This window comes from Castor canadensis, chromosome 18 (assembly GCF_047511655.1).
Source record: "Castor canadensis chromosome 18, mCasCan1.hap1v2, whole genome shotgun sequence".
Lineage (NCBI taxonomy): Eukaryota > Metazoa > Chordata > Mammalia > Rodentia > Castoridae > Castor > Castor canadensis.
In genome coordinates, this window is record NC_133403.1 from 39,403,201 (window position 1) to 39,417,563 (window position 14,363).

The 14,363-nt window shown below is 37.2% G+C and overlaps 1 protein-coding gene across 1 annotated transcript in view; it reads right to left on the minus strand.

The window, feature by feature from the left end:
* The window catches only part of Rad9b (RAD9 checkpoint clamp component B), a 46,682-nt gene that overhangs the window by 14,262 nt on the left and 18,057 nt on the right, over positions 1-14,363 (minus strand). The window contains exons 7-10 of the mRNA XM_074061199.1: positions 7,828-7,934; positions 7,647-7,711; positions 6,628-6,750; positions 453-696 (exon numbers count right to left, since the gene is read on the minus strand). Coding sequence (XP_073917300.1) covers positions 453-696; positions 6,628-6,750; positions 7,647-7,711; positions 7,828-7,934 — 539 coding nt within the window. The remainder of the gene's footprint in view (positions 1-452; positions 697-6,627; positions 6,751-7,646; positions 7,712-7,827; positions 7,935-14,363) is intronic.

The window sequence follows — 14,363 nt, forward strand, 5'->3', positions numbered from 1 at the left end:
CTATAAATCAGACTTTGCTACATGTGAGTCTAGTTTCACCTTTCTCCTATTAAAAAATAAAACAATAGCCAGGCACCAGTGGCTTATGCCTGTAATCCTAGCTACTCAGGAGCAGAGATCAGGAGGATTGCAGTTCAAAGCCAACCCAGGCAAATAGTTCATGAGACCCTATCTCGAAAAAACCCTATCACAAAAAATCGGGCTGGTGGAATGGCTCAAGGTGAAGGCCCTGAATTCAAGCCCCAGACTGCAACAAATAAATAAATAAATAAATAAAAATAAAATAATCGGGGTCAGGAGTGTAGCTCAGTGGTTGACACATGCTCATAGACTTGAGAAGGAAACTAACTGTCAGGACATTGGAAGTGGGCTGAGGCAGAAAGACAGCAAATGAGGCTGCTGATGAGAACTCTTAACTGAGATATGGTCACAGCTCAACATTCTTCTCTTACCTTCCTGAGGTCTGAAGAGCCTGGCTCTTCCCCTGTGTCACTGACCCTGCTGTCCGGCACATCACAGGTGTTGTCTCCATTGGCTTTCTTCGTCAGAGGGCCACAGCAGTCTTCCATTGCAGAGTTCTCTGTGGGAGGATCTCTAGGATATAGTCTTTTGGGTGCTGTTTTTCTCGAGATGCACTCTGGGGCCTGGCTGGTTACAATTTTATCAGCCTTTGAATTTGACTCTATTGGATCTGACCTGAGATATTAACAGGGATTAAATGAAAGAGCTGTTTACTTTGGAATATATTTTCAGATTATTAATGGAGCAATGTGGGGTGAAAATAGTAGTGGTTTAGGAAATGTACTGAAATAACACAGTTACTTGTTGAAAGTTAAGATTTATGTATGTAATTTTCTTGTCAGTTTTGGGATTTGAACTCAGGGCTTCATGCTTGCTAGGCAGATGCTCTACCAATTAAGCTATGCCTCCAGCCCTTTTTGCTCTGGTTATTATTTTTGAGATAAGGGCCTGCTTTTTGTTCAGGTCAGCTTGGACCACGATCCTCCTATTTTAAGTTTCCTGCCATCACCACATACCTATCAGTACTAACGCTTAATGTTAATGGACTTAATTCACCCATCAAAAGACACCGTTTGACAAAATGGATTAAAAAAGAAGATCCAACAATTTGTTGCTTACAGGAGACTCATCTCACCGAAAGAAATAAGCATATGCTTAGGATGAAAGGCTGGAAGAAGATTTACCAAGCCAATGGCCCCCGAAAACAGGCAGGAGTAGCAATACTTATCTCTGACAAAGTAGACTTCAAACCTACATTGATCAAACGAGATAAAGAAGGACATTCCATACTAATAAAAGGGGAAATAGACCAAAAGGAAATAATAATCATCAATCTGTACGCACCCAATGTCAACGCACCCAATTTCATCAAACATACCCTGAAAGACCTAAAAGCATATATTAACTCCAACACAGTGGTTGTGGGAGACTTTAACACTCCATTATCATCAATAGATAGGTCATCCAAACAAAAACTCAATAAAGAAATCCAAGATCTAAAATATGCAATAGATCAAGTGGACCTAGTAGATGTCTACAGAACATTTCATCCAACCTCTACACAATATACATTCTTCTCAGCAGCCCATGGAACCTTCTCCAAAATAGATCATATCCTAGGGCACAAAGCAAGTCTCAGCAAATATAAGAAAATAGAAATAATACCATGCATACTATCTGACCACAATGCAGTAAAAGTAGAACTCAACAACAAAAGTAAAGACAAAAAACATGCGAACAGCTGGAAACTAAATAACTCATTACTTAATGAAGAATGGATCATCGATGCAATAAAAGAGGAAATTAAAATGTTCCTGGAAGTCAATGAAAATGAAAACACAACCTACCGGAACCTATGGGACACAGCTAAGGCAGTCTTGAGAGGAAAGTTTATAGCCATGAGTGCATATATTAAAAAGATTGAAAGATCCCAAATCAATGACCTAATGATACATCTCAAACTTCTAGAAAAACAAGAACAAGCAAATCCCAAAACAAATAGAAGGAGAGAAATAATAAAAATAAGAGCTGAAATCAACGAACTAGAAACCAAAAAAACCATACAAAGAATTAATGAAACAAAAAGTTGGTTCTTTGAAAAAATAAACAAGATCGATAGACCCCTGGCAAACCTGACTAAAATGAGGAGAGAAAAAACCCAAATTAGTAGAATCAGGAATGCAAAAGGGGAGATAACAACAAACACCATGGAAGTCCAGGAAATCATCAGAGACTACTTTGAGAACCTATATTCAAATAAATTTGAAAATCTAAAAGAAATGGACAGATTTCTAGATACATATGATCATCCAAAACTGAACCAAGAGGATATTAATCACCTGAATAGACCTATAACACAAAATGAAATTGAAGCAGCAATCAAGAGTCTCCCCAAAAAGAAAAGTCCAGGACCTGATGGATTCTCTGCTGAATTCTATCAGACCTTTAAAGAAGAACTGATACCAACCCTCCTTAAACTGTTCCATGAAATAGAAAGGGAAGGAAAACTGCCAAACACATTTTATGAAGCTAGTATTACACTTATCCCAAAACCAGGCAAAGACACCTCCAAAAAGGAGAACTATAGGCCAATCTCCTTAATGAACATTGATGCAAAAATCCTCAACAAAATAATGGCAAATCGAATTCAGCAACACATCAAAAAGATTATTCACCACGACCAGGTAGGCTTCATCCCAGGGATGCAGGGGTGGTTCAACATACGAAAATCAATAAACGTAATAAACCACATTAACAGAAGCAAAGACAAAAACCACTTGATCATCTCAATAGATGCAGAAAAAGCCTTTGATAAGATCCAACATCATTTCATGATAAAAGCTCTAAGAAAACTAGGAATAGAAGGAAAGTTCCTCAACATTATAAAAGCTATATATGACAAACCTACAGCCAGCATTATACTTAACGGAGAAAAATTAAAACCATTCCCTCTAAAATCAGGAACCAGACAAGGATGCCCACTATCTCCACTCCTATTCAACATAGTACTGGAATTCCTAGCCAGAGCAATTAGGCAAGAAGAAGGAATAAAAGGAATACAAATAGGTAAAGAAACTGTCAAAATATCCCTATTTGCAGACGACATGATCCTATACCTTAAAGACCCAAAAAACTCTACTCAGAAGCTTCTAGACATCATCAATAGCTATAGCAAAGTAGCAGGATATAAAATCAACATAGAAAAATCATTAGCATTTCTATACACTAACAATGAGCAAACGGAAAAAGAATGTATGAAAACAATTCCATTTACAATAGCCTCAAAAAAAATCAAATACCTAGGTGTAAACCTAACAAAAGATGTGAAAGACCTCTACAAGGAAAACTATACACTTCTGAAGAAAGAGATTGAGGAAGACTATAGAAAGTGGAGAGATCTCCCATGCTCATGGATTGGTAGAATCAACATAGTAAAAATGTCTATACTCCCAAAAGTAATCTACATGTTTAATGCAATTCCCATCAAAATTCCAATGACATTCATCAAAGAGATTGAAAAATCTACTGTTAAATTTATAAGGAAAAACAAGAGGCCATGAATAGCCAAGGCAATACTCAGTCAAAAGAACAATGCAGGAGGTATTACAATACCTGACTTCAAACTATATTACAAAGCAATAACAATAAAAACAGCATGGTACTGGCACAAAAACAGACATGAAGACCAGTGGAACAGAATAGAGGATCCAGATATGAAGCCACACAACTATGAGCAACTTATCTTTGACAAAGGAGCTAAAAATATACGATGGAGAAATAGCAGCCTCTTCAACAAAAACTGCTGGGAAAACTGGTTAGCAGTCTGCAAAAAACTGAAACTAGATCCATGTATATCACCCTATACCAAGATTAACTCAAAATGGATCAAGGATCTTAATATCAGACCCCAAACTCTTAAGTTGATACAAGAAAGAGTAGGAAATACTCTGGAGTTAGTAGGTATAGGTAAGAACTTTCTCAATGAAACCCCAGCAGCACAGCAACTAAGAGATAGCATAGATAAATGGGACCTCATAAAACTAAAAAGCTTCTGTTCATCAAAAGAAATGGTCTCTAAACTGAAGAGAACACCCACAGAGTGGGAGAAAATATTTGCCAATTATACATCAGACAAAGGACTGATAACCAGAATATACAGGGAACTTAAAAAACTAAATTCTCCCAAAACTAATGAACCAATAAAGAAATGGGCATGTGAACTAAACAGAACTTTCTCAAAAGAAGAAATTCAAATGGCCAGAAAACACATGAAAAAATGCTCACCATCTCTAGCAATAAAGGAAATGCAAATTAAAACCACACTAAGATTCCACCTCACCCCTGTTAGAACAGCCATCATCAGCAACACCACCAACAACAGGTGTTGGCGAGGATGCGGGGAAAAAGGAACCCTCTTACACTGTTGGTGGGAATGTAGACTAGTACAACCACTCTGGAAAAAAATTTGGAGGCTACTTAAAAAGCTGGACATCGATCTACCATTTGATCCAGCAATACCACTCTTGGGGATATACCCAAAAGACTGTTACTCCAGAGGCACCTGCACATCCATGTTTATTGCGGCACTATTCACAATAGCCAAGTTATGGAAACAGCCAAGATGCCCCACCACTGACGAATGGATTAAGAAAATGTGGTATCTATACACAATGGAATTTTATGCAGCCATGAAGAAGAACGAAATGTTATCATTCGCTGGTAAATGGATGGAATTGGAGAACATCATTCTGAGTGAGGTTAGCCTGGCTCAAAAAACCAAAACTCGTATGTTCTCCCTCATATGTGGACATTAGATCAAGGGCAAACACAACAATGGGATTGGACTATGAGCACATGATAAAAGCGAGAGCACACAAGGGAGGGGTGAGGATAGGTAAGACACCTAAAAAACTAGCTAGCATTTGTTGCCCTTAATGCAGAGAAACTAAAGCAGATACCTTAAAGCAACTGAGGCCAATAGGAAAAGGGGACCAGGTACTAGAGAAAAGGTTAGATCAAAAAGAATTAACCTAGAAGGTAACACCCACGCACAGGAAATCAATGTGAGTCAATGCCCTGTATAGCTATCTTTATCTCAACCAGCAAAACCCCTTGTTCCTTCCTATTATTGCTTATACTCTCTCTACAACAAAATTAGAGATAAGGGCAAAATAGTTTCTGCTGGGTATTGAGGGGGGGAGCGGGAGGGGGTGGAGTGGGTGGTAAGGGAGGGGGTGAGGGCAGGGGGGAGAAATGAACCAAGCCTTGTATGCACATATGAATAATAAAAGAAAAATGAAAAAAAAAAAAAAGTTTCCTGCCATAGCTGGGGTGACAGGTACACACCACCATGCCCAGCTATTGGTTGAGATGGGGTCTTGTGAACATTTTTCCTGGGCTGGCCTCAAACTGTGATCATTCCCAAGAAGTCAGGATTACAGGTAAGAAACACTGGCACCTGGCTTGTATATGATCATTCTGAAATTCCTTGGAAAGAACTGAGTCTTTCTGTAAAGCAACTCAGTGTGCGTGACATTGTATAAAGTGGTAACAGGATGAAATGAAAAAAATTAAATTATCAGACATTGAATGATATAATTTTATAAGGTCATGAAAATCCTTATTACTTTTTTTTTTTTTTGGCTTTTTTTCCCTTCATACTGGGGCTTGGACTCAGGGCCTCCACCTTGAGCCACTCCAGCAGCCCTTTTTTTGTGAAGGGTTTTTTGAGCTAGGGTCTAGCAAATTATTTGCCTGGGGTGGCTTTGAACTGCAATCCTCCTGATCTCTGCTTCCTAAGAAGCTAGGATTATAGGTGTGAGCCACCGGGACCCAAACCCCATATTTCTAAGTCACAATCAGCAATACTGGAACATGACCACAATGTATTTTGCGGGGGAAAATCGTACAACTGATGTACAATTATTTTAATATATAAATACATAGGACTAGGGACATAACTCAGTAGTAGAGCACTTGCCTAGTACACACAAGGCCCTGGGTTCCTTCCCTAGAACTGTAGCACATACACACATACACGTGTATGTATATGCAAAACAAAAAGTCTGAGAGAAAACAGTGCGTCAAGATGTTAATAGTGACTATCTCTAGGTAGTGCAGTTATAAGTGAGTTTTATTTGTTTCTTTGTACTCTTTTATGTTTTCCAAATTTCTCACAATAAGTTTGAATTACCTTACAATGAAGTATGCCTCCTCTCAAAAAAGTTATAAAGAAAAAAAAGAAGAAAGAAAGAAAATCAGTGGCTGTCCCTATATCTAAGAAAGAGTAGTAGGTACTGAACAGAGACTTTCCTGTGACACTTGATACTGTATCAGTCTTTAAAAAAACAAGTGAAAATTGGACATGAGTTCTGAGTGATGACAAAGACAGTAAACTAGACAGTCCTGGTAAAGTCTGGTCAGATGAGGAAAAGCAAATACCAGTACAAGATTGGTGAAGTTTCTGTTACAGTGCAGTCTTACCGGGGCTCTTCCAGATTCTGTCAAAATATATCTCAGGTTTCATTCCTGTTTTCTTAAGTGAATGCCACATTTCAGAATGTCAATGACTTCTGAGCCAATAATCAAGTTGAAACAGGGACTTACCTTTTTGGTGCCTGGGAAAGACACAGTGATTGCGGTGAAGATGTTCTACTTGGGTCATCAGCCAATGTAGCCAAAATAAAGTTGGCTTCCAATAGCATATCATCAATACTTAGAGCCACTGGTCTAAAGAGACAAAGTTAGCAAAAATCACACTTCTTTTCTTTTTCTTTTGCAGTACTGGGGCTTCAACTCAGGGCCTACATCTTGAGCCTCTCCACCAACCCTTTTTTGTGATTTTTTTTCCGAGATAGGATCTCATGAACTATTTCCCTGGGCTGGCTTCGAACTGCATTCCTCCTGATCTCTGCCTCCTGAGTAGCTAGGATTTCAGGCGTGAGCCAGCAGTGCCTGGCTCATACTTACTTTCTGATGGTTGTTTAGGAACATATTAGGAAATGATACATAATTCCAGAGTAAAAAGAAACAGTACAAGTGGTGTCCTTGCTGTGTTTTCACAAATTCAATCCTAAAATCTGAAATGGCCCTTAGAAATTATGAGATTCAATTTTATAAAATGTAACCCAATCTCATTAAAATTTTAGTTCTGCAACATATAACGTATAGCTTCATAGAGATTTAACTTGCTTAAGCCATGTATAATTTTCTTTCTTTTTGTCTTTTCTTTTTGGTTGGTTTATTTTGAGACAGGGTCTCTCTACATAGCCCAGGCTGGTCTTAAACTCATCATCCTCCTGCATCAGCCTCCTACATGCTGGGATTGCAGTTATCTGCCACTATCCTGGCAAGTCGTGCAGAGTTTTCTAATTAGGCCATTTATTTAGCAACATGTCAAATTTATAAATGTTTCATTCTGCAAAAGATTTATCTTTCTCAATCAATTAGTTTTTGCCAATTAAAAATGTCATGGCATCTTCCAAAAGTTTTAGTTTTACAAGTATTGCTAGTAAAGTTAAGGAATTCCTAAGGCACAGATTAATTTTACCATGATCAAAATGGTTTTGTTATCTATATATCACTAAAGAAAAGAAACAAACTCAGAAAAATTCCCAAAGACCTACTTCCCAGGAAAATCAAAGTGAATGGATATAGGAACGTGTGTAGCTTCTGAAAATGTCAGCATCCCCTGAAGGAAGAAAAGAAGAAAAGGGTTTGAAACCTGTATTTTTAAAGAAAAAAAAAAAAAACCAAACAACTACCAATGAAAATTTGAATTTGAATTTCACACAAACATTTGCTTACCTTCAATTCTTTGAAGCAAAATGTTATTTCAGTATCCATTCCAATCTGAAATAAATCAAACTCATCTCGGGCAACAAACATCTCACTGTACACAGAACTGGTCAAAGCTGTTTAACATTATAGGAAAATAAAGAAGAAAATTGGTCCCAGAAGTATTTGTTAACTATTTTTTTGCAGTACTAGGATTGGAACTCAGGACCTATGCCTTGAGCCACTTCAACAGCTTAAATTTTAATGCAAATATATAACTATAAGTGGTAGTTTTAAATTAGCCACAAATTCTTTGACAGTTAATTAGAAGGAAAAAGTTCTTTGTAGCCCTTGATGAGGCCTAAGTCTGTATTTTCTCCTCCTGAATCTGATGGGCTCTGTGACTGCTCTGACCAACAGGTTATGGGCTAAGTGACTTGTGCCAGTGTCTGGCTCAGACCTTAAGAGACTGGCAGTTTCCACTTCCTTTCTCCTGCAACTATGGCTCTTGTAACTCAGCCACCGAGTCCAGGGTACATGGAGAGGCCACCAGAGGGCAGGTACCCTGCTTAGCAGCCCAGCGGAGCTCAGCATCCACTGTGAGCCATGTGTTTGTGCCATCTTCACATCTTCAGATAATTCTGGCCCCAGTCACTACCAAGAGCTGCATGATAGTCCCAAGTGAGAACTGCCCAGCTGAGTCCCATCAACCCACAGGAGCCTGAGAGACAATAATAAAGTATTGCCCTAAGCCACTATGTTTTGGGGTGGCTTGTTTTAAGCAATAAGTAACCAGAATACCACAAAAGCTAATTTATTCTAAAATGACCGATTATACATATAGTTCATATATGACAAATGATATATGTAATAATATCACATTTTCTTTCAAAAATATTTTAAAAATTCAACTCCCTGCAAAATAACAAAAAATAGATTGAGATAAAAATAAATGCATCATACTAAATTATAAAACATGGCTTAAAAAGTAAATTTAGGACAGGGGATATAGCTCAGTGGTAGAGTGCTTGCCCAGCTAGTGTCAGGTGCCAGGGAACACTTCAGGCAAAAAATAAAAAATAAAAAAGCCAGGCGCCAGTGACTCACACCTGTGATCCTAGCTACTCAAGAGGCAGAGATCAGGAGGATCATGGTTCCAAGCCAGCCCTGGGCAAATAGTTGTCAAGACCCTATCTGGAAAAAAAAGTTCACAAAAAAGGACTGGTGGAGTGGCTCCAGGTATAGGCCCTGAGTTCAGACTTCAGTACTGCAAAAAAAATTTTAATTGAGATATAATTTTATACTATAATATTTGTCATTTAAAAATAAACAATCCAGTGGTTTTTAGTATAGTCACAAGATGGTGCAGCCATCACTACAGTCTAATTCCAGAACATTTTAATCACCTCAAAAAGAAACCCCATACTGTTAGCAGTCATCCCCCATTCCCCTCTCTTCCAGTAAATCTACTTTCTGCTCTGTGGATTTAGCTATTCTTTATATTCTCTTTATGCAGAATCATGCAATCACAGTGTTTTCAAGGTTCATCCACGTTGCAGCATGTGTCAGTACTTCATTCCTCTTTATGGCCAAATAATATTCAACTGTATGGCTACAGCACAGTTTGTTTCTCCACTCACAAGTTGATGACTTTGGGCTCTTGTAAATAATGCTGCTATGACTATTCATGTGGATTCTGAGGGAGAAGCCACTTATTAAAGATGGTGGAGGACGAGACAGAACCTGGTGTAGCTATACCAACCACTATTATTTTATTTTGTGTTTTCTGCCTCTCACAGTTGAAGGTAATCCTAAATAACACACTGTACAGTGCTAGGGTTCAAACCCAGGGCCTTGCACTGGCAAGTGCTCTACCACTGTGCCACATCCCAGCCCACCCTACAACTTTTTAATATTATATTTCCTGAAACAGAGGTAAATTCTCATCTGTGTCTTTGTTCAAGAAGAGACTAATGAACTTGGATTTTTCTCAGTGACTCACCATCCTAGTAACTCATGATCTTTGGAATGTTACATGGACTTTCCAAGATAATCAAAGATACAGGTTTTATGCCTTTTATCACATATTCTTTCATTATTTTAAAAAAGAATGATGCACCAAAAGTATAACCAACAAAAGAAAAACAGATAAATTGAGCTCCATCAAAATTTGAAACTTTTGTGCTTCAGAAAGGAAGCCATCAGTTGTAATGACATTTATGATGGTGAAAATTCATAAGCCTTGAGTCCATCATCAAAGAAATTATAATATAGATATACTTAAGAATATTTTACAGACAACAAAAATGAAATTTTAAATATTTATTTTATAGAAATTGCTTCTACAATGTGAAAAAGAAAATGTAAGCTATTGCATAAAAAGAATGACTTTCAGAGTATCTCTTTACAAAAGGTGCATTCTATAAAATGCAGTATTTTATTGTAAAAAAAAAAAAAAAGGAAGCCATCAGAAAGTAAAAAGAAACTAGGAGTGGTGGTGGACATCTGTAATCCCAGTCCTCAGGAGGCTGAGGCAGGAGGATTGTGATTTTCAGACCACCCAGGTTTAGATAGTGATATAAACCAAGCAAAACAAAAAACAGGAAGGAAGGCAGGCAGAGAAAGAGAGAGAGAGAGAGAGAGAGAGAGAGAGAGAGAGAGAGAGAGGAGCGAGGAAGGGAAGGAGGGAGGGAGGGAGGGAGGGAGGAAGGGAGATACAGAGAAAAAACGAATGAACTGGAGGAAATAAAGGGGCTAGTGTACAGAAGAATCAAATAACAATCTAAGTGAAAAAATAGACTACAGATTTGAACAGACATTTCTCCAAAAAAGGTATGAGATAACCAATAAGTACATGGAAAGATACTCGACATCACTAGTCATTTGGGAAATGCAAATCAAACCCACAATGAGAAACTACTTCATGCCCACTAGGCTGGCTATAATTTAAAAAATGGACAATAACAGGAATTGTCACGGCCATGGAGAAAACATCCTACACTGCTAGTGGGATGAAAAATGATACATCTGTCACTGGAAAACATCTGGCAGTTTTTCACAACGCTAAACTCAGAGTTTCCACAACACTTACTAATTTCACTCCTAAGTATGTACCCAAGATAAGTAAAAACATATGTCCACATGAAAACCTGCACAAGTGCTCACAGCAGCATTATCACTAAGAGTCGAAAAGCAAAACAATCAAAATGCCCACCGAATGGTAAATGGGTAAATAAAATGTGACATATCCATACAAAAGAGTAATACTCAGCAATAAAAAGAGACGAAGTACTGACAAATACTACAACATGGAATAACTTTGAAAGCGTGATGCTGAGTGAGGGAAGGCAGACAAAAGGCCACATGTTGTGTGAGTCCAAGTATAGGGAATGTTCAGAACAGGCCATCCAAGAGACAGAAAGCAGGTTAGTAGCTGCCCAGGGCAGGAGTTGGGAGGAAATGGGAAGTAGACTGCTAATGGATATGGAATTTCTTTTGGGGGTGATTAAATATTGTTAAAATTAAATATTCTATACTGTGATAATGATTACACAAGTCAAATTCTACTGAAAATCATTGAATTGTACACTTTAAATGGATCAATTGTATGGTATACGTGTTGTATCTCAATAAAGCTGTTTTTAAAAGAGTGATGAATTTGAAGGGAAAAAGAAGGTTTTTGTCTTTCTATCCATAGCCCATCTCCTCCTTCTTCACTATCCCCTTCCCCACAACATCTGTAAGCTAATTTTAAGTACCTTTGTTCAAAAGAGAAATTCAATACGGTAAGTTTACAATCCTCCTGAACTCTGTAACAATTTATGACTTGCTACAGGTCCACATCACATAAATCAAACAATTTATGTTGAATACCAGAGTTCTTACCTAAATTGATTTGAGATGAATAAAATTTCTAGTGGAAAAGGTATAAAAATATAATTCTAATTCACATATAGTCTTCGCTTTATTTTTCACTCATATTTTTAATAACTTAAATATCACTCAGTATCTTTAATAGAATCTACACGTAACAAGAAGGTTTTTTTTGTACTTAAGTTGATTTTATTTAAGGATTAATAGAGTTCTCTGAGGTTTTTTTAACCTACAAAATGTGGATTTTTCTCATTATGAATTTTTTTCTTTTTTAATTAGTATATATTAATTGTACAAAGAGGTTTCATTGTGATATTTCCATACATGCATATGATATATTTGATCAAAATTCCCCCTTTAGTAATTCTTACCCCTTCTTTCCCTTTTAAAAACAATCTTAACAGGTTTCATTATTCTACTTTCATGCATTTGTATGCAGCACTTCAGTCTTATTCACCCCTTTTCCCCCTTCCTTTCCTCCTCCCTGCTCTCACTGGTTCCCAGCCCCAGTCCCCTCATTAACACATGGATCTGCATCTTGAGTGATAATTATATCTATAGATAAGGCCTATTTTGGAAAACAAACTTCAGCTGAACAAATTTTTCTTATAAATTCCTGTTCTCAGGCTGAGGGCGTATCTCAATGGTAGAGCAAAAACTAAAAAGTCCCATTCTTGCATCTGTGTCAGTTAGATCTGGCCATTAATTAGTCATCAATATTTCCTTGTAACTATGTGCAGATTTTCATTAAATTTATTGTTCATTCCAAGATATTTCTCTTATTTTTTGTTACCATAAATGAGCTTTCTAGCATTCTGTCCTCTTACTGGGAATTGTTTATAGGAAAACAATTTGATTTTTTTTCATGTTTGTGTTATATCCTGCTATCTTACTGAATTATTTTTTGGGTTAGTTTTCTCATTGCTTTGCTGGGGGTTTTCAGGTATACTACTATGTCCTTTGCAAATGGAGACAGTGTTACTTTTTCTTGAGTGACTCTAATCCACTTCTCTTATCTAATTGCACTGCCTAGTGCCTCTAGCATAATGCTGGGCAGTAGTGGAGGTACCCTTACTTTGTTTGCTTTGTTTCTGATCTTCGTGGGAGTTACACTATATGTTCCTATTTAGTAAGATACTGACTTTAGCATGTGGAAAATGCATAGATTTAATCATATTAGGAAAGTATCCATCAATTACTATATTCTTCAGTGTTTTATATCAAGAATAGGTGTTACACTTTTTCTAAGGCTTTTACCCCCACCCCCACCCATGCTGGGGATCAAACTCAATGTCTTGTGCATACTAGGAAGTGCTGTCGCACTGAGCTATGTTGCCAGACCTCTAAGGCTTATTTTTTTTTTCTTTTAGCAACTATAGAGATAACAATAGAAATCTTTTCCTTGTCTGGGTGCCAGTAGCTCAAGCCTGAAATCCCATCTCAAAAAGGGTTGGTGGAGTGGCTCAAGGCGAAGGCCCTGAGTTCAAATCCCACTACCACAAAAAATATTTTCCTTTGACCTACTATTATAGCATTTTATGTAAAAAGATTTTCTAATATTGAATCAACCTTGCATTTCTGGAATAAATCCCACTTGGTCATAGCTAGTGATCTCTTTAATGAGGTACTGAATTTTGTTTACTGAAATATAATTCTGCTTTTATAAAGCACATATTTAAATGAAATATCATACTGTATATGGCACTTTATAATCTACTCAATGATTATCAGTAAGCACATTTTTATAATTATTTGTGTGTGTTGGTATTTTGAGTTTTCCACTAAAAAATTGCTTTGGTAAATATCTATAATATACTAAGAGAGAGAGAAGGAATATATTTACACACACACATAACATTACTTTTAACAATTTCTTTGTATTTCATTACCTTTACTCAATCTCCCGGTGTTTGATCTGAAGATACACAAAACTACTAACATGCTTATATTTTTTATAGTGGGATTTCAGGTGGGTATTTTATTTGTGCTTTTTGTATTTTTCATTTTCTTCAATGAACATAAGTTATATATATATATATATATATATATATATACACACACACACACACACATACATGCATACATATGAAAAACAAAGGCTAAATGATGTTTTTAAAAGGACCCAGTAAAACCTTAGTATCATACTCATCTCAAACAAGAAGGCTCACATCACTCCCAGTGTGCTAGCATCAAGGAAGTTTAATAGTAATACTAAATAACTGGTTCCCAGTCAACTACACTACTCATCAGAAACCTACTCACGAGGCACGGTTTACTGGTTACTAAACAACCATCTTTATTTAGAGATGGCATGTTGGAACATAAAACAGACCCTTTCACTAGCCAAGCACATATTTTCCAAATAATACTATAGTCTGAAATAATACTATACTACAGTCTGAAAGAGTATAATACTATACTATACTATACTATACTATGCTGAGCCAGGAACCACTTACTCATGCTTGTAATCCTAGCACTTGGGAGGCTGAGATCAGGAGGATCATGATTTGAAGCCAGCCTAGGCAAGGAGACCCCATCCTCAGTCTCATAGCTGGTGGTGGCACACACCTGTTATCCCAAGCTATGTAGGAAGCTGAGATTGTGAGGATCTCAGCTCCAGGCCATCCCAGACAAAAAAGTTTGTAAGACTTCCTCTCAATGGAAAAAAACCTTGGTGTTGTGGTGTGTGC